We start from the raw sequence: 22,149 nt of genomic DNA on the forward strand, positions 1-22,149 counted from the left end.
TCCTATTCTGCACCATTGTGCACTGCCTAACTAGAGAGAAAAAGCAGATGCCAAACTTTGTCTTTCCATCGTCTCCCCAGAAGAAATGTGTATCTGTTCCGAGTTATGTATTAAATGTCTCAAATAAGGAACAATTCAAGGTTTTAGCAGAAGTAAAAGGTCTTTTTTTTTTTTCCTAAACAAACTTCAAATTCACAAATAACAGGTTCTTTGTCAGGGTTTTGTTTTTGAGGAAGTTTTTCTTCCCCCCAAACTGGTACAAAATAGAATACCTTTATGTTTGCTTTGGGAACTCTGGGGAAGAAACAAGTACACTAAGAACCTTTGTCATACTATCTTTATAAAGATACTTCTACCATTAATCCTTCTGATTTACCTTATTCTTTCAGGAAACTATCTTAAAATTAAACTTTGCAACTGCAAAATGTTATGTAATTGTTAGTAGGAGATGATCTACTTGTCATTCATTGTGAGTGAGAACTGGATGATGGAACAAAAGGAATTATCTTCCTCACTTCTTCCTGCCTGCAGTTTTTGACTCACAGCCTATCATTTATTTAGCACTTAAAAAAAATCTTTCTGAAGCACAGTACTTCAGTCATTTACAATTTTTAACTTAACTTTTCATAATACATAAAAACTGAGAATTATGGATAAAATATATACATTTAAAAACCCTCCAGCTTTTATTTGTAAGTGAAAAGAGGTATCATGTTCAAGCACAAGCATCATTTTGATGTCATAACCCAGATTCTTGTTTTTGTTTAAGAGGCAGATATTCTTGAAATTTGTCATTTTATTTTACTTTTTAACTCATTAATGAAAATTTCAAATACATGCAAAAGGAGAGTAGTATAATAAACCACATGCAACATATAATCATCACCCAGCTTCAGTAAACAACTCATGGCTAATGGGTTTCAATTCTATCCCATTTCCTCTGCCCACCTCTGCATTATTCTGAAGTAAAGCCCAGATGTCATATCATATCATCAATAAATATTTTTAAGTGTATTTCTAATGGATGTTCATTTTGTTTTAAGCAACCACAATACCACAATCACACCTAAATAACATAAACAATTCTGTAATATCCTCACAGATCCAGGCACTGTTTCCATTTCTTCACTTACCTCCTGGGAGTTAATGTTTCTTTTATAATTTGTGTTTGAATTAGGATAAAACGTGGCCCATATATTGCAAATGATTAATATGCCTCTCTCTTGTTATTTTGGTTCTCTTTCCTTTACTTTTTTCTTCCAACGTATGGTAGAAGAAACCAAGTCTCTTCTCCTGTAAAATTTTTCCACAGTCTGGATTTTGCTGATTACATCCCAGGGTGTAATTCAAAATGCTCCTCTGTCCCCTGTATTTCCTCTTAACTGGTGGTTGGATCTGGAAGGCTGACTGGACTCAGGCTTGATTTCTGGGCAAAACTACCTCTGCTTTTTGGTAAGATCACAATGTTGTATGGGCTTCCATCAGGAGACACATCATGTCTGGTTTTTGCTTTGTGGGCCAACCATTTAAGTTTGAGGTTCCCTGAGTCCAAACAAACTTCATTTACTGCAAACTATGTTCTCTTCAAATCATAAAATTTTACACCATATTTCTCAGTAGCATAATAATCCAGCTACATCTTTTTGTCCTCACATAAGATGATATCATACTTTAATTTCTTTCTGTTGTTGCTCTTCCAATTAAAGCACTTATGAGTTTAGCTTAATGCATTTTCTTCAGTTTCCATCGTTTCAATCTATTCTTTTTTTTGCCACTCCACTCTTCCAGATAAAAATTAGTCCAACATAGTGACAATCATACAAATGGCAACAATGACAGCATCTAAAGGCTGCATTAAAAATCCAGGGCTGTTTCATCACCATAATACATTTCAATTTGATCAGACTTCAGATCCAGTTCTTAGCTCCAGGAATGCTTAGTTAGAATAAAGATTGACATTAGACAGCTTTTTCAAAATAATAAATCACTTCTACTTCTGCCTCAGTGCCTAGGGGAATTCTGCACACGATGGAGAGTGACCCCTTTAACAAGATGAACAACAGTGAGGGGTTTCTGATCCAGTTGATAACTTTATACCTTGGGCTCTGTGAGGACTTCCACAAAGCAATGATTGTAAAAGAGTTTTTCTTGTTCTATGTAAGTTCAATGAAGACCCCTCACTGTAGGTTTTGAGTAGGTCCATCTGTTCTTTTTACCCCAGCATTAGGCGTAAACCTGCACACAGCACACTGTATCATCAAACTTGGAAGAAACCACTGTTACCACCAATGCAAACACTACTTTTCAAAGCCGTTTGTGTTCTGTTCTTTCTTCTAACTTCATTATCAAACAGTTTCGTGCCCATTTGGAAGACGGTAAACCATCTGGTGAAACAGTCCTGGCATACAGCAAGCACTCAGGTACTACTGCACAAGTAATATCTTAGCAAAATGGGTGTTCATTAAGTAAACTTTCAACATAGTTTGGTTGGTTTGATAAATTGTAATCCATGAGCCTAAGTCCTTAAATGTTAATGCTCCACAGAGTTCTGCTGCTGGTAAGCTTTAGTTTTCTTGCTAAATCTTCTCATTGGGCCTCTTTATTCATGTGCCTATCTTCCACCTGGCACCTGGAGCAACACCTCAGGCCCAGGCATCTTGCCAAACTCTGGAATCTTATTTCCAATTTCTGCTAGACATTGTAACTTAAATTTCCCACAAGCACCCCAAACTCTACTTGTCCAAAGCTGAATTCATCATCTTCTCCCAGTTTCTACCCTGGTAAATGACTCTGAGGCACCATCTGAGCATCATCTGAGACTTCTCTTTCCTCATCCCCCACATCCAGTGGATTGCTAATTCCTATTGATTTTACTACACAGACATCTCTCAAAGCTGTCCCCCTCCTCTCCACCCCTACATATCCCAACCTAATTCAGGCCCTAATAATCTTGCCCTGAGACAACCTTTCAAGTCTCTATAATAAGGTTCTCCACACCTTAGATCTACTCTTATGAACTAACACCCCTTCTCCACCCTTGAACCTACGGCCACCAAATCAGATCTCTGCTTAAAACCTTTCACTGGTATCTTATCATTTCTATTAACTTAGAAGTGGTGTGAACATGCAATCTGTTGTCTGACCTGGCACCCTTTTGAAAGTGAACAGTGGCATTGTTGTATAATCATTCTGGTGTAACCAACAAACTGAGCCTGTCCTGGGCCAGCCCACACTTAAGCCCCACCCCCAAATATCTGGCCACATCCCCCCATCCCACTCCCCAATCTTCAGCACCTCCACACTCCCCACCTTTAGCACCTCCACACCCCTTTTCGTTTCTTGTACAAACTGTCTCCCTCTCTAGGCACAGTCCTATTTATCATTCAGACTTGCTTTAAACATCACCTCCCCTGAAAAGCTTTCTCTAAACCCTCCCGGCCAAATTGATTACACAGTCCCATGTGCCAACACTGGGACATGAACTGGGCTTATTCCTGCCATGGGACCTGGCTCCCTGCAGTGCGTACGTAATATGCATCTGCCTTCCCTCCCATGAGCTCCTGTGAGAGTGTCTATGTCTTGTTCATCTTTATCTCTCCAGCATCTATGATGTGATTACAGGTCTGCACCCAGCAGGTTTTTCTCATGTCATTTCTCAATCACGTCTTACATTTAACAAAAATGTTTTTGCCTGAGCTAATTCAGTATAATTAATGAAAAACTTAAAAATGAGACAGAATGAGGTAAGTAGCAGTCAGGAGCCCCAATGCCAGTCCTGTATATCACAGACCACAGTCCAATTTAAGTAATTTCTTTTTAAAAGGAGAGCTTTGAGATTATAGAATCTGAGCTTATGGCAGAACCCCCATAGGAGATCATGAAAACAGGCATAGAGATAAACCAACATTATGCTAGTTCCATGAAATTCTTGAGGCTTCTTGTATAAAATAAAGTCTTTTTTTTTTTTTCTGAGACAAGGTTTCACTCTGTCACCCAAGCTGGAGTGCAGTGGCATGATTTCAGCTCATTGCAACCTCCACTTCCCAGGCTCAGGCAATCCTCCCACCTCAGCCTCCCAAGTAGCTGACACTACAAGTGTGTGCCACCACACCTGGTTAAGTTTTGTATTTTTTGTAGAGATGGTGTTTCACCATGTTGCCCAGGCTGGTCTCAAACTCCTGAGCTCAAGCGATCTGCCTGCCTCAGCCTCCCAAAGTGCTGGGATTACAGGTTTGAGACACCATGCCTGGCCATAAAATCAATGTTAAGATAAAACAAACTTGCTAAGTATATAAGATGGTCCTGGGGCAGGGGTAAGGGAAATGACTGGGATCTTCTTGCTGTGACAATAGGAACATGGAAATGAAAATCCCACTAACATACCTTCATATAGTACTTTATAGTTTGCAAAGCACTTTCCTATATATTATATCATCTGACCTTCAAGACAACCCCGTGAGACAGACTGAGGATCAGCCAACATTTCCTGAGCTTTGACAATGCCTCCAGGATCCCAGGACAATGCCCTTTTCACAGTCCAAAACACACTGTGCAGGCCTGACCTTATGCTGCTTTTCCATGAAGGCTTTCAGCATCCAAGATGGGAACCAGAGCTCCAAATGTTCCACCAGCCAACCTGTCATTTTATGGCTGGGCATAATCTAACGTGGCTTCCAGGAGTGAGGCCAAGCTAGGGACATGCTCGCAGTGCCAGGCCCAGGTTGCTGTTACAGCTGTGGCAGGCACATGGTGCGGGTGGTGGGGGCGGGCTCCATTTCCTTCTTTCTTATCACAAACGGAGAGGCAGCCATCACGTCCTCTGCATGCGACAAGGGAGCTGTGTTTTAAAGTCAGCAGCAACGTGTAAGCTCAAGCTGAGCCCCAGTCTAGGAGCCAAACTGAAAAAACAATGCACCCACAGGGACACAGAGAACAGATCTGGGGTTCCTAAAATATATCCGACCCACAGATTTCAACATTAAAATTTCAGCATTAAAAGTCTATTTCTTATGGATAAAGCAGCTCTTCCAGCATCTTTTAAAATATGCGAACACACCTAAGAGGAGTAGAGTACTATGACATCAATCTCTATCACTTTAATGTGAATTAGCCTATGAATTCACTGTCTTCCTTATCAGCAACTCTTTCTGGACAGGGACCACTGGGCTTCTTGCTGCAGTAAGGGACAACTGTTGGCAGACAGAAAGGACTAGCTTAAAGCAAAGATGGAATTACCAAAGATAAACTCAATTCATCTCACAATTTCACCCAGGGTCAGCTCTGAAAGAAATAATTGCAATGACCTAGTAAGAACTCAGCCCCAGTATGACTTACCATTTCATTCTTCTTATCACTGAAACTAATAAATAAATACAATGAGAACAACCAGATGTATTTGGTAAGCATTTAGTCCTAGAGAGTTGGCACGGCTCTAAAAAAGTCATGTAACGATTATGGCACAATCCCACCTGGTCTAACATGCATAGCCTTACTTCACTGGCCCCTTGTAACTTAATGCAGAGAGGTGATTCAGCTCATTCAGAATCTTACCCACTCCTCCCCCTGGCCTCTTTCTCACTGTTGTGTTTCTTTCTACCATAGTTGATCCATGTTCTATGTGCATGATGAGAATGTTTTATCAACAATGTTCCATAATACTACGTTCATTTTATTTGATTAGGCTAGGAAGAAACTCATTTTTCTCTGTACATAAAAGATACCAAGCAAAGCAAAAAGACCTTAGAGCAGGCAGAACACCCACCAAACTGTAACCCAGACAGTTTTTTTTTTATGACAAGTATTTCAGGTTTCTGCTAAATCCAGGTTTGTGCAAAAAGACAAGATTTAATAACGGAGACAATATATTGAAAAACTTTAACATTAAAACAATTCACCCACATGAATGCGAATGGTTGGCTGAAAGGAATGGAGAAAACTATTTCTCAAAGAAAGTATAACCCAATTTTGCAAAATGCCTATACCAAACATACAAACCATTAAGCCACATGCTTAAAAATCTTCATGAGGTTTGAGTAATAGTGAAGTAGCTTGATATGGACCAACCCCCCAAACAAACTATTAAAATACATGGAAAATATATTTTAAAACAACTAGTTGATGATGTGAGAGAACAACCAAAAACATGCACAAACAAGAGAGAATTTGACACGTGAAAGAGGGAAACTGCATTAGGTGTGAGACCCACATTTGTAGGGCTTTTCTCCAGATTATTCCCCAGGTTGTGCAGGGTCGGGTAAATAGAACTCAATATGGAACCACAGTTTTATTGGCTTGAAAACAGAATAGTCAAAATTCAAGACTACCAGATGACTAGATATTGAGAAAAGAAAGCCTAGAAAGATGGGGCCACAGAAAGAACCTCCACATATGTAAATTCTTCAAGTCCTCACATCTTCCTAAATTGTGCATGTGCAAGGGAAACTCTAAGAGGTCCAGATAGGAGCAAGAGCTAGAACGCTGAAAGATAGGAACTGAGATTTCAGCCGTTTCCCACCCATAGGAGAAAGAGAAGTTTGAGTGTCATAAAATTAAAGGGCTTAAAACACCTTGGGATTTCTACCAAAACCTCACACTGGCTATGCCTTATGAGCAAATACTATGTCCAAGGACGATAACTGACTAATGTGACTATAGATGGGTTTAAATATACTCAGGATTATCAAGTGTCAAGTCCCCTCCCTTCTAACTGATCTATAGGTCCAACACTACTTCAATTCAAAATACAGCAGGATTTTGTCTGGAAATATATAAGTTGTTTCTAAAACTGACATCAAAATGCAAAATACCAAGAATAGCTAAAATAACCTTAAACATACAAAAAAGAACAGAGTTAGAGGGCTCATACTATGTAACCACAAGACTCACTATAAGGCAACAGTAATGAGAGACAGTGTAATACTGGCATAACGATGGACAAATAGATCAACAGAACAGAACAGATAATCCAGAAACAGACCCACATTATATGGTCAACTGATTTTCAACAAAGGTTCCAGGGTGATTCAAGTGGTCGGGGGAGACTTTCCAATAAATGGTGCTAGAACAACTGCATTAGTGTATTGAAAAAAAAATGTTTCAACTCCTCTGTCACATCACACACAAATATTAAGAAGGCACACAGACCTAAACAGAAAACCTAAAACTATTTGCTTCTTAAAAAAAAAAAAAAAAAAAAAAAACAGGAGAATATCTTTGTGACCCTATGACAGAGAGATCTCTTGGGACATAAAACATACGAACTACAAAAGATGAGATGATTAATAAATTGAACTTCATAGAAATTTAAAACTTTTGCTCAAAGACACCATTAAGAAAATGAAAAGGCAAGCCACAGACTGGGAATAAGTAATCACAATACATATTTCTCACGAAGGGCTCATATCCAGAAAACAAGAACTCCTCTAAATCGATAATAAAAAGACAATTCCAATTTTATAAAATAGGACAAAAGACTGGAACTGAAAATCATTAAAAAAACAAACAAATGGCCAATAAGCACATGAGAAAGTGCTCAACATCAGGGAAATGCAAATTTAACCCACAGGATGTAATTTCATACCCACTAGAATGTCTACGATGAAAAGCAACAGCCATAGAAAGTGTTATTGAGGATATGGAGTAACTGGAACTCTCATACATGGCTGGTGGGAGTGTAATAAAACCACTTTGGAAACCATTTGGAAATTTCTTCTGAAGTTACACATACACCTACTTTATTACCCAGCAATTTGACTCCCATATAATCACCCAAGAGAAATGAAAGTGTTATGTCCAGGAAAATTTATGTGTAAGAAGGTTAATAAAAGTATTATTCATAATAGACAACAATAGGAAAAATCCCAAAAGTCCACTAAGAGGAGAATGGGTAAAGAAATGGGTGCTACATTTATATAATGGGATACTACTCAGAAATAAAATGAAAAAAATACTGATGTACACAATGATATGAATCTTCTAGAAAGTATGCTGAGTGAAAGAAACCAGACATAAAAGAGAACATGCTGTATAATTCCATGTATATGAACTTCTAGAGTAGGTAAAACTAACCTGTGGTGAAATAAAGCACTTTACGTATTGCCTTTGGTAGCCGGGGATTGAAAAAGGGTACAGGGAAATGTTCACAATAATGGAAATGTCCTGTATCTTGCATTGGGCTGCTGATTATGCAGTTGTATGCATTTGTCAAAATTCAAATTGTTCACTTCTGATCTATCATTTCACCCCCATATAAATTTTACCTCAATTAAAAAAAAAATTGGATGCGGGAGTAGGGAGTATGGTAGCTAGAGATGAGGAACAGAATCCCTTACAGGTCACAAATGAGATAGAGATTAAAAAGAAGATAACTGGATCCCTAAATTTCTTTCATAGACAAACTAAAAGGTTGGCACAAAACCAAAAATGTAAAGTAGAGTTCCACAGTCATGAACCAAAAAGACGCAAAAACCATTCAGCTACAATGACAATGACACTGAATAAAAACAAAAACTCAGTGAGTGTGTTAAATGAAATGTGAGATTGCCAGATTTAGCAAATATATTTAATTTGGCAACCTGAACCAATAGACCACTGGGCAACAAAATACTAGCCAGCCCAACTTAAGAAAGTGATTTTTTTAAGCATCTCTTACAACATGCTCTTTTTTATAATTTCCATGATAAAAATTCCTACTGAGTATAAACCAGGATTACGTATTACATATATTCTGGAAACTACCCAAAACTCATTCTTACCTTCAGTGAAACTCCCTGTAAGGGTTATTACCACGAATACTTTGCCTTCTGGCTCGAGATCCACCTAGAAAGAGGGAAAAAAAAATGTATATTTTAGTATTAAAATATTTTTTGTGGGCCTTAAACAATTAATCAAAGAGAGACCTAATGTGTAAATCACAGCTACAAATCAAATAAATCTAAGTCTTTCATTAAACAGTAGTGGGGCAGGGAAACAAGTAAAAGCTCAAAAAACTATAAAGATAGAAAAGCAAATCTAAAAGAAACCACATTTTTTCAGAGTTTCCTTCCTCTTGAATTGTACTCTCTCCCATTTTTGGCTTGTCATAATATAGAGAGGCACATCCATATACTTGGTAATTGTTTTTGAGACCTCCATATCTTATGCATATGGCTTATAAGAGCAGCATTTTACTAAACCACATGAAGAATATGAAATAGAGAAATAATGGTAACATACAAGGTAATGAACACATGTGGCTTGGTCAACTGCAAATCTTTAGTTTTATGGAATAAAATGTATAAAGAGTCTCTGCTACAATTTTCCACCAAAGTCTAGTCAATCTTAAGGAAGCACTGGGGAAGGAAGTTTAGGAGCCTTGCACTCACTACTTTTTTTTTTTTTTTTTGAGAGAGGTAGTTTCACTTTGTTGCCCAGGCTGGAGTACAGCGGCATGATCTCAGCTCACTGCAGCCTCCGCCTCCTGGGTTCAAGAAATTCTCCTGCCTCAGCCTCCTGAGTAGCTGGGATTACAGGTGTGTGCCACCACACCTCATCAGTTTTTGTATTTTTTAGCAGAGATGGGGTTTCACCATGTTGGCCAGGCTGGTCTCGAACTCCTGACTTCAAATGATCCTCCTGCCTCAGCCTCCCAAAGTGCTGGGATTACAGGTGTGAGACACTGTGTCGGGCTGCTACTCTTGACCATTCACGGGAGTATCAACATACCTTGAAGTTACCTATCAGCTGAAATATCAAGACATGCATTCTGCAAGCAATGCAGCTTGAAGTCTTTTCATGTGGTCTCGTCCTCTGCATATAGTCCAGTTTCCTGAAGACCCCATGTAGCATGGTGCCCAGGATGAACAGTACCCTCTGGCTCTGTTCTGATCACCACTAGCTGAGGTGGATGGATTCCCCTCTTCCTACCAGATGCTAACTTCACTATCCATGAACACCTCTAGGCCTTGCATTGTGAGGCTCTTGTGGACTCAAATACATGAATTTACAATTGTCCTTAAATAAATCTTTCCAGATTCTGCCCATGGCTCCATTTTTATTTTATTTTTCTCTTTTTTTGGCTGTGGTTCCATTTCTGCCTTTGACCTTCCATCTGAAGAGAAGCCTGACTTATAGAGAAGCTGGAGTAGAGATACAAATGATCATTTTTAGTTGAATATTAAATTTAAATAAGCTGCAAATAAGTCACCTGGTACAGTGGAAAGTGCCCCCTACTAGATCAGGCCAAGAACTCTAGTCTGATTCTGTCACAGCTGGTTCTGGACCCTGAGCAAGGTCCTTTACCACACTGAGCCTCACTCTTCCAATCTGAAAAGTCCATGGCATCATTATTTAGCATTTCTTCTCTTTTCTTTTTTTTTTTTTGAGCCAGGGTCTCACTGTCTCCCAGGCTGGAGTGCAGTGGCACAATCATAGCTCACTGCAGCCTTAAACTCCTGGCCTCAAGCAATCTTCTGCCTCAGCCTCCCAGGTAGCTAGGACTATAGACATATGCCACCATGCCCAGCTTGCTTGCTTATTTAGGTATATATGTATGTATGTATGTATGTATGTATGTATGCATGTATGTATGTAGAGACAAGGTCTCACTATGCTGCCCAGTCTAAACTCTTAAGCTCAAGCAATCCTCCCTCCTCAGTCTCCCAAAGCACTGGGATTACAGGTGTGAGCCACTGCAGTTGGTGTTGGCCTAGCATTTCTAACAAAGCCTCCACATATGATCTCAAAGATGTTGTTTTTTGTTTTTTGTTTTTTTGTTTTTAAGACAGAGTCTCCCTCTGTCACCCAGGCTGGACTGCAATGATGCGATCATGACTCATTGTACCCTTGACCTCCCAGGCTCAATTGATCTTCTTGCCTCAGCCTCTCAAGTAGCTGGGACCACAGGCACGTGCCATCATGCCTGGTTTAGAGAGGCGTGTTGCTCAGGCTGGTCTCGAACTCCTGAGACCAGGCAACCCGCCCACCTCGGCCTCCCAGAGTGCTGGGATTACAGGCGAGAGCCACCATGCCCAGCCAGTCTCAAAGATTCCTAACTTACTTTTTTTTTAAAATTGTATCTACCCATGACAAAGCCCCTCAAAATGCACTAGACTTACGCTAGGTCACCACCACACCCTGATTATATACTTCTTCAAAATAAAAGATGCCTGCTTTGTTCAGATTCAGAAAGCTTAACCTGCATAACAACCTATTCTTACAACCCTCCCTTTCGCTGCATAAAACCTGTTACCAATGTGGTTACCACACTATAAATCACCTCCCTGTTCAAATCAGCTACTTGCATCATGACTACTGTTAACAATATCCTCTTAACTATCTTAATACCACTTGTGAACCTTTATAGAACAGCTCTGAAAATAGAGTTCTCAAGAGAGATGACTAAACAGGATATCAGCCTCTAATTGTCTCCACTCTCTGCCTTGACTTGTTTCAAGTCAAAAATACGTTATTTTTAAAAGCCACTCCCTCATCTTCAATATAAAGGCCTGCCAGAGAATATATACATACACATACATTTGACCTCACAACATAAACTACTGCTGGCACAGGCACAGTTGCTGCCTGGCCGCCTCTGCCATCCTGCAGCCCATAGCCAGCCTGTAAACTCCCTTCAACTCTTCCCTGAGGGCCCACAAAGGCCTTTCCATCTCAAGATGGGTCAGGAGCTACTCTGACAGACAGCAGGAGATTCCACCAGTTAGAAGCAGGAGTTCTCACAAGTAGAACAGGTTTCCTTCTGCATTTTTGACCCAAGCCACCCATTGTGGTGGAAAAGCCAGATTTAAACACGGTCTTCAAGTGTTGTCCACCTAGGGCAGATGTGGTAAGACAATGGACCTTAGAACAAGGCTTTACAAACTGCAGGTTGAAACTTTTTAGAGACACATGAAAGCAACTTAGTGGGTTGCACACAATAGGGAATTCTTTTTTTTTTTTTTTTTTTGGGGGAAAATCTCGCTCTGTCGCCCAGGCTGGTGTGCAGTGGCACCATCTCAGTTCACTGCGACCTCTGCCTCCTGGGTTCAAGTGATTATCCTGTCTCAGCCTCCCATGTAGCTGGAACTACAGGCACATGCCACCACACCTGGCTAATTTTTGTAATTTTAGTACAGATGTGGTTTCGTTGTGTTGGCCAGGCTGGTCTCAAACTTCTGACCTCAAGTGATCTGTCCATCTCAGCCTCCCAAAGTGCTGGGATTACAGGTGTGAGCCACCACACCCAGCCCACAACAGGGATTTTAAAGTAGAATAAAAACAGAACAGAAAATATGAACATGCTACAGGTAGTAAGGAAAAGTACTGCTTCATGCAACTTTTGTGTGTAGTTTTGTATACATATAAAAGGGTACACTGGGTTTTAATGTAAAGATGTATTCCTTACTGTGTCACAGAGAAACAGTTTGCAAAATGTGGCTTTAGAGGTTATTCGTTCCTTCTATACAATGCTGATGAGCTGTTATCATTTATTCATGGCTGATGCTTAGATACCTCCCAGTGACAACCAGCTCATTACCTTAACAGCTGGCCTATTCCATTCCTGTACATCATAGACAGACCTTTCTCTATGAATACAAATGCAGCAAGACCAATAATTTCCACTGATTTACCTTAGTTTCGCCCTCTACAGCTCCAGTGGACACTGTCTCTAGCTAGTACATCCATCCCAGTTTCTGGGAATAACACTTGAGCTTTATTTGAGAACTACCCCTCCCTCACATGTAGTCCAAATGGCTCATCTGGGATTCTGCCCCTAGCTCCAGAGTGGACATGTGACCAGGCCTAGCAGATCAGAGCACTGACTGAACTCTGCACAGCTGGCCTGGGGCAGGCACATTCCTTCTCTCTGGCTATCAGTGTGATTACAACTCCCTACCTGGTATCAGCATCTACTGGTTCAGGTTTGGGCACAAAAATCCAAGTAGATCCAACTAGGAATCGTGGATCTACAAAGAAGGGACAAGATCTCGCTTCTGCTAAACTTCAATCTGGAAGGACACAAACTTGGGAGTATCTGGCACTTGTGTTGTCCCCCCACTGAGCTACAGAATGAAGCCAACAAAGAGGGGAGAGCTGAGGGACAGAAAGAGAACCACCCTTCATAACATCATTTAAACCCTTAGATCAAGCCTTGCTTGATTCTTTAGGATTTTTTTATTTGAGCCTACAAATTCCTTTTGTCTTAGCCAGTTTGAGTTGGGGTTTCTATCACTTGCACTCAAAAAACATATCCGAATTGTCAGCCAAAGAGAATAGGTCAAATATTTGACAACAATTATCACATCCCTCTATGCCTTCTAACATCCATGCTATCTCCTGCAGTCTGCCTCCCTGCCTCCCACCAGCACTGAAACAGCTCTAGCAACTTTTATGACATCCTACTGTCAGATACAAAGATATGTCTGTCTTCATCTCAGTTGATCTCTCTGTCTTCCTCTTCATGAATCTCTCGTTCCTTACTTCCACGACACCACCCTTTCCTGGCCCTCCTCTCACTCCTGAGACCTGTATTTACCCAGCAATCCACACCAGAAGCCCAGCTCCTCAGCAGGTACATGCAATCGCTCTCAGATCCCAACATGTCCACTCTCGAAGTCTCTCCTGGATCCACCCCCACTCCACTCCTACTGCTGTGGTTCATCTGGCCTCCCTGAACGGGCTTCTAGCTGCCTTCTATCTCCAGACTACTGTCCTCCAGCTGCTGCCAGTGATATGTTTCAAAAATTAAACTCTGACCATGTGGCTTCCTAACTTGGAAACCGTCAGTGTTTCCTCTCCTGTCCATGATGAGGTCCAAATTCTTTAGCATAGCACATAGCCCTAGACACTATACCCCTTCCTACCTTTCAGCCTAAGTTCTTCCCACCACTACAGCTGCATACACCAGCATCCTCATCTCTTAATTCTTGTACACTCTCCAGGGAGGTATGTTATTTATTCTGAGAGAGCAACCAAACGCATTATGGGTCAAGCAGCACACTGAGGAATATAGTCAAAATTATGAAAATTACACATTACTCATCTGTAGCTTATTGCCTAGTGATTTGGGGTATGTGATCTTTCTGGCTGGAAACTCCTTTCTTCCTTTTCATACTTGTCAGACTCCAATTTGTCCATCAATTCAAGACCCACCTGTATAGGGGGACCTTCCCAGACCTCTTTCAGACAGGTGGGCAACTCCATACCTGTTATGAAGACTACTGCTGGAACCCACATCATGTTGTAGTCATTATGCCCTGTCCCCAAAGGAGACCCTACCTTGCATATAAGGGGACAGAAAATGGTTTGTGGAACAAATGAGTAAACAAAATAGATCTGGGTACCTCAAACTCTCAGCAACTTCACGTAGGACATGATTTTCTCCTCCTTCACCATTCTGGTCAGTTTCCTCCTGACATGCCCCAATTTCTCCACATCCCCATTTAAAGGGTGAAATCAGCCTGAGTGTGTGACCTGACCTTCACGAGCGAGAGCAAGATTATCACTAACGTTGATCTTCACAGTGACAGTGCCCTTTACCGATGCAGTGAGAATACACGGGCGCTCTGAGAAGCCCCAGTGGCCCAGGCTGAGCTTACAATGAACTAAAACCTCTGCATCTTTTCTAGGTGCTATAAGGCTTTGCTTCCCACACCCTGTGCTTGTGCAGTGGTTAGGCTCAAAACCTTCACAAAAACCTAAGTGCTTCATTTTTTTTCTGCAATATTTTGGCTTGTTCCAGGTCACAGGGTTCACTGGATGGCAAATCCAGTCAGTTCATTCACTCCCCTTCTCAGTTTTATGGCTCCCCAAATCAGGGCCTCAGGCTACCTATGTCATTGGCTAATGCACTGACAGAGTGTCTAATAGGACAGAGCTGAGGTCAGAGTCTAGGACAGCCCCACATAGAAATGAACACACTTAGCATTCTTATTCTAACAGTCATTCAAGGAGCAATAAATACACTAACCCCCTCCCCTACAGACCACTTCTCTTGGTAAAAAGAACAACACCTGGGCCCTTGTTGAAACCCAGATAACAGTGGTCTTTTAAAAAAATGTGATTCTTATACACAAATAGACAAATGAACAAAAGTATAAAAACTCAGTGTCAACAAATGGTGCTAGAACAATTGGACATCCATATCCAAAATAATGAATTTCAACCCATACGTTGTAACTTATACCTAAATTTACTCAAAATAGCTCAGAGAACAAAACATAAACACAGTTTCAGCCTTTAGGGTTCTCTATGTTGTTTCTACTACTCTGTTCTACACTTTAGAGTCCCCGAAGCTCTATCCTGTGCCTGGTTCGCAGCAGCCACTCAGGAAAGCATTTCTTGGCTGAATGACTCCCAACATGCAGCCTCAGAGCCATCTAACCCTTGAGTTCTCATGCCAAGTAACCCCTTCCTCAAAGAGCCATCAGTGTTGAACTCACATGAATCAGCGCTGCCTCAAATACTACACCTCCCTGTCTGAACTTATCCCTTATCTCCCACATTGTGGCTGAGTAATAGCAAAGACAGAGAAGACCTGGATCCTGGTGCTCTGTCCTGACCAGTTTGTGACATCAGGAAGGCCATTCAACCTCTTTTGCCAAAGAACCACAGAGAGGGATTAAATATAAGATTCCCAGGCCCCACAGGTGATCTACTGATTTTAAATTTTCTGTGGCAAGGGAATGGGGTCTAGGCATCTGCTATTTTTAAAAGTTCTGTGGGTGACTGTGCCAGACCACGGACCAACATCTGGGAAGCCTGACCTAGATTCTCTCTAAGGGGCCAATTCCTGCTTTAAAGGGCTCCAATCCCATGTTTTCTCCTAAAGCTTCCAGTGGTCATCATTGAATCACTAGAACCACTGTTGTTCTGCATTCCCAGGCTTAAAATCCCGGAGCCACTCCAACTCGAGGCACCGTGACCATCCGGTTTTCCTTTTGTTCCCTCCATCACTCTAGGATCCCTGTCACTGCAGGCCTCCTCCCCTCATCCTTTCTCCTGCAGTCATGGGACACCCCACCAGAAACAAACAGCCTTTTCTAAAGTGCTGTTCTCATCAACTTCCCCCTCCAAAGCCTCCGCTGGCTTCCCAGAGTCTTCAGAATAACACACCCTGCTCCACGTGGCTTTCAGGACCACTTGGGATCCCCTTTCGCTGCCTTCCCACTAATCTATCCAAACTTTGTTTTCAAAATTCCCTTCCTTCCATTGTTACTTTAGAAAGTTAAAATATAAAAAGAATTTAAAAATCCCTCTTTAAAACCTGCTCTCCTAGTCAGGCCCGCCTCCTGGCTCTATCACTCAGCCATGCATTTGCTCATGCCATGTTCTCTGCCTGGAAAGCCTGTCTCTCTTCACTGTATCTATCCATTCATTCATTTGAACCTTTACTGAATGACTCCCAGGGTCAGGACAATTGCCAGGTACTCAAGACTCCCCAGAGGAGCTCTCAGGGCTGCAGGTTGGATGGGTCACCAAGCACAGAAGATGACATAGCTTCAGGAGCAGAAGGAAGAAACTTGTGCCAGGATTTGATACTCACATTGATCCCTCCAGTCTCAAAATTCACATCTCAACTACTATTATCTTAACACTTATCCATACCTTGAACAATTACTTACATTTTTATACATGTATCTCATCACTTGCAATAAGTCCGTAACCTCCATTCCAGCAGGATCTGATACTATGTTCCCAAGGAGCCTAGCAGAGTTCCTTGAACCAAGTAAACACTCAGTACATATCTGTTGAGTTGACCTAAGAACTAAATAAGGTCATCTGACCACCTCAATTTCCTCGCCTATAAAAATAGGAATGGTAATATTTACTACAGAATAGTCTTACATGATAGCACTTTGTAAAAAACAAAAGCACTCCAAGATGGGTCCACGGAATACTGGTGACATTAGGATGACAAGTGCTCACTGCTTAGAAATTATACTCTGTTAGCTTGATGTACCCACCGGATCCCCAGCACAGCCACTCCTACACCCTCAGCCAAAGTTTGCTTTTCCTTGGCATCACTTTGCAGGAGTTGGGCAAGTACTTATATCACTGGCTAAGTCTCCTTGTCCATGAAACAAGAGTTGTCTAAAAATATTCTAGCTCTAATGTTCCATGATTCTAAACAGGCTCGGATAAAAGCCTGCACAAAGGACTCAAGAGAAACAGTCATTTAATTAACTGGTAATAATTTACAACCATTTCCCTTCACAAAAGCCATTAGAATTGATCACAGACAGGAAACTTCTAGCTACATAACATTCATTTCAGCCTGGAATAAGCAGAGGGATCTAGCATATTAAAAGAAAAAAAACAATTTTGGGGGCAAAGGTAGAAGGTTCATCTAGACTCTATGGGCTTTGAGCAAACCTCTGTAATAAAGAAGTTGACAAAATTCAATTATTGGCTGGATGGCTCTTTTCTATGGCTTTCCTAAGTCTTACTCTAGGGATAAATAATGAACCTAAAAACATGATAAAGCATTTCATGATTCTCTTCCACCTGAAATTATCAAGCTTAAAAATGAGCATTCAAATTCCTAAAGAAAAAAAATTCTAACAGGATTGTACCAATAACCTAACAGGAAAAATAAGGCTGTATTGGTTTTTCTTGTTTTTTGTTTGTTTGTTTGTGTTTTGAGACAGAGTCTGGCTCTGTCACCCAGGCTGGAAGGCAGTGGCACAATCACAGCTCCCTGAAACCTCCGTCTCCTGGGCTCAAGTCAACCTCCCAACTCAGTCTCCAGTGTAGCTGGAATTATGGGTGCACACCACCACGCCCAGCGAATTTTTGTATTTTTTATAGAGATGGGTCTCATTATGTTGCCCAGGCTGGTCTCGAACTCCTGAGCTCAAGTGATCCACCTGCCTTGGCCTCCCAAAGTGCTAAAATTACTGGTGTGAGCCACTGTGCCTGGCTTAGGCTGTGTTTCTAATAATAAAAACAACAGCTATGTCTTTAGCTTGGTCAACTGCTAAGTGCTTGACATATATTATCTCTCACCTTCACCACTTGCAGTGTTAAGTATTATAACCACCATTGCACAGATGGAAAAATGGAGGCTCAAGAAGGTTACTGAATTGGGTGAGGTCACACAAACAGTGAACACCAACATTCAGATGCTAAGAAGATGCCACACTGGTGCCGCACCAGCCTCCCCTGAGGCTGCTCTGACTGCATCTGCCTGAGGTCCGTCTGTTGCTTTCTCTCAGCCTGAAGCATGCCTGCCCTGGCTTCTGGCACATGAGGTCATCACATCACTCATTCCCCTGGGAACCTGGGCAAGATGTGTGCTATCAGCACCTGAGGGTGCTCCTGCCTCACCGCCTCACTGCCAAGGCCACTGGGAGTGGCACCAGCCTGATGTGCCGCTGGATGGTTCTCAATGAGGGCCCGAGGCAGGAGCTGCTAAGCAAGTCTGTGCTGGGGCAGGGAAAATGCAGCAGGCAGTTTAGGTGCCATTAGTCAGCTGCCCGGAGAGTCCGAGTCAGCGTCACATGCTGTAGACACACAATGTGTCCCCCCAACGTGGGAAGGGGTTTAAAGGAAAAGAAGCTGCATGAGGCAAATACTACATCCCTGCTAATTTTCTACTTTCATCTCTATAACAATCAGACTAGGTGTTATGTGTCAAAGCATACTAAGAGAAATCACAGATTAAAAACTTCCAGAAAACAATGATGGCAAAAACTGAACAGAAAAGTAGGGCTTGTCAAATCTGACCGGTTTCAAATGAAAGAAAACACTGTCATTACTTTACTGATTAAAGCTTTGGTCCACCCTTTACCTGTTCAATCTGGATCCTATGTGAGGTCAGAGAGCAGGTTGGAAAAGAGGCCCAGGCCATGATCACAACTCCGACATTGCCTACCTGCCACTAGGGGAGGTCACCGGGCTTCAGCTTCTCAAAAACAGAGTAGACTAAGCCTATCAATCCTTTTCTATCTAATATTCTAAAGTTCCAAGTCCTAAACAGTTTCTGAACTTTACAGAGCAAGTAGACATCTGAAGACTACTAAAGAAACTCTCTAAAATATATCCTTAAGGCTCACAATAATTCTTCCGCCTCCCAGCTAAACATACTCACATGGTTGCTACAAATTTAAACTTAGAATTACTTCAACTCAGATCCCATTACCCCCAGGTTCTGGCATAGGAAGGTGTTATCTTCTGGCAAAAGTAAAACTCTTTTACATTAAAATTAATTTTTCAAAGTTTTTCTGCCCATAGCAAAAATCACAAATAGTCAAGTTGGATACCTCTGAGGACAAAACTATTTTTTTTTCTAACAAGGAGATGGCTAAAGGTAGAAATGATCTACTGTGTGCTATGGTGTTGTGTGTGTGTCTCAATCTTTGATTCCAATATCTGAAGAATCGAAAATGTAAATTAAATGAAGGATGCCTTAGGCTCTTCAAAATACTCCACTGTAATTTCTCCCACTTAAATTCCCAGGTAATGTAATTATGTGCTGGAAGGCCTACCTGATACCTCCTCTGTGAATGAGGACAGAGGCTCTGAAGAGACCAAGCCCAGCCCATCAGGTCCAAAGCTTCTGGTGCTCCTAATAGACCAAAAGGAGTGGGGTGAGTTCTCCTGAAGAAGTCAAATGTCCTCTCTGGAAATCAGGAGAGGACTCTTGGTATAGGACCACAGGCAAGACTGTGCTCTCCAGAACTAAGAAGGGGTTGGTTGTGGTGGCTCACACCTGAAATCCCAACACTTTGGGAGGCCAAGGCAGGAGGATCACTTGAGTCCAGGAGTTCAAGATCAGTCTGGGTAACACAGGGAGATTTCATCTCTATAAAAAATAAAAAGGAGCCAGGTGTGGTGGCATGCACCTGTAGTCCCAGCTACTTGGGAGGCTGAGGTGGGAGGATCACTTGAGGCTGGGAGGTCGAGGCTACAATGAACCACGATTGCACCACTGCACTCCAGCCCAGGTGACAAAGTGAAACCCCATTATAAAACAAAACAAAACAAAAAAGAACTAAGAAGGTACTTTTCTTCTTCTCTGATAAGGCGTCCCTAGGGGCCTTATTGCAAAGGAGACCCTGGAGTAAGAAAGAGGAACCACAGAAGAGTAATTGTGCATCCCCTCCATACCGTGTGTCCTCCACATAAAAGAACACTTCAAAAAGGCACTTTCCACATGAGCTCGCCCCTCCTCGTTTCTGCTAAGTAGACCCTTCCAGAAAGGGAACATACACTGTCTTTACTAGGAAGAGGTACTAAACAGAAGTGACAGGTGTGACCCTGGCTGGAGATGGGGAATATACTCCCTGCAGCCTCACAGCCCCCTTTTTTCTTTCACACCTCTCTGGGTTGCCTAGAGACAGTGGTCATCGGCCCCACAAGCGAGCCTCCTTCTTTGCAGGGGAACCCCCACAATAAAGGAAAAATGGCTTAACAAACTGAAGATACCAGGTTAAAAACAAGACATAAACTAACCCAGAAGAATTCTACATTGTTGATTCTCATCATCCATTGTCATGGAGGAAGAAGGCAAAGGCTCCAGCAAAACCAAAACAAGAACTCAAAACTACATATTCAGCATACGTAAGCATTTCAAGATGTTTCAGAGACTTGTTTGCTTAATTATTCATTGCTCAGTCTCCAGGCCAACTTTGGAAGACTGAATCTGAGGGGGCATTAGAAAATAGATCGAGCCTATGTCTCTATCCCAACAGTTACTCTATGATAACACCTTTACTCCTCTTGGTCTTCTGGAGGGAAGGAGATAAAAGTTCCACAAAAGAGGGAACGTTTGTACAATGCCTAGAAATTCAGGTGATGGTTTTCCTGGTGGACCTGGGGAGGGGGGAGGCATCTACACAGAGAGGGGGAATGTGCAAATGCACATCCGTAATAGGGGTTACAGATGCTCAAATGTAAGCTATGTAAATGAGACAAGTCAGAAATAGGGCTGCAGAGGAAAGTGTATCCAATCAATAATACACTCATGACATGCTGGCAGGCTGGTCCTTATCCCAGGGCAATGGGAAGCCACTGAGGGGTTTCAGTCAGCAAAATTACAAGGTCATACCTACATGTCAGATCCTGATACATGACTGTTGGGATTATAAGGGGAGAGAAACTGGTGGTGGGAATTCATGTTCAAAGGCTATTCCAATGATCTGAGTGAAAGACAGTGGTGACCTGAGCTAAGTCAGCAGCAGAAGCGATAGAGAGGACGGGGCAGATAGGAGAAAGACATAGGAGGGAGCAGCAGCTGGACTTTTTGTAACTGACACAGGTAGGGTGGAGGTGAAAGAGGAGTCAGAATCACGAGGCAATGATGATCCTTGGTGCTATTAACTGAGACAGGGACTCCAAGGGGGAAGCAGAACTGGAGGAAAGACAAAGAGTTCAATATATGACCTTTACCTATGACATCTGAGCATCTACTGGGCTGTCCTTAACAGCTTCTGAAAATTCAGATGTGCGGGCTGGGCGCAGTGGCTCACGCCTGTAATCCCAGCACTTTGGGAGGCCGAGGCAGGTGGATCACAAGGTCAGGAGATCGAGACTATCCTGGCTAACATGGTGAAACCCTGTCTCTTCTAAAAATATAAAAAATTAGCCAGGTGTGGTGGCGGGCGCCTGTAGTTCCAGTTACTTGGGAGGCTGAGGCAGGAGAATGGCGTGAACCTGGGAGGCGGAGCTTGCAGTGAGCCAAGATTGTGCCACTGCACTCCAGCTTGGGAAACAGAGCAAGACTCTGCCTCAAAAAAAAAAAAAATTCAGATGGAGAGGGAGGAACACCACAAATTACAACCCAATGTGGTCTCAATTGAACAGGTCAGTGGCAACATCAAAAGCACTATTCAGTGCTGGGTGTGGTGGCTCACAGCTGTAATCTCAGTATTTTGGGAGGCCAAGATAGGAAGATCACTTGAGGCCAGAGCTCCAGAACAGCCTAAGCAACATAATAAAACTCCATCTCTACAAAAAAAATTAAAAATTCGCCGGATATGGTGGTACATGCTTGTAATCCCAGCTACTTAGGAGGCTAAATCAGGAGGATCTCCTGAGCCCTGGAGTTGGAGGCTGCAGTGATCACACCACTTCATTCCAGCTTAAGTGAGAGAGAGAGATGCTGTCTCAAAAAAAAAACAAAAAAACAAAAAAACAAAAAAACAAAACAAGCCCTATACAGATTAAGAGGAG

General features: G+C 42.0%; 1 protein-coding gene across 4 annotated transcripts in view; it reads right to left on the bottom strand.

Moving 5' to 3' along the window:
• The window catches only part of PRKCH (protein kinase C eta), a 233,087-nt gene that overhangs the window by 154,878 nt on the left and 56,060 nt on the right, over positions 1-22,149 (bottom strand). For all 4 annotated transcript variants that reach the window (XM_023231862.2, XM_023231883.1, XM_023231872.1 and 1 more), the window contains exon 2: positions 8,754-8,817. In XM_023231862.2, coding sequence (XP_023087630.1) covers positions 8,754-8,817 — 64 coding nt within the window. The remainder of the gene's footprint in view (positions 1-8,753; positions 8,818-22,149) is intronic.

The sequence above is a fragment of the Piliocolobus tephrosceles genome, chromosome 6 (genome assembly GCF_002776525.5).
Source record: "Piliocolobus tephrosceles isolate RC106 chromosome 6, ASM277652v3, whole genome shotgun sequence".
Classification (NCBI taxonomy): Eukaryota; Metazoa; Chordata; class Mammalia; order Primates; family Cercopithecidae; genus Piliocolobus; species Piliocolobus tephrosceles.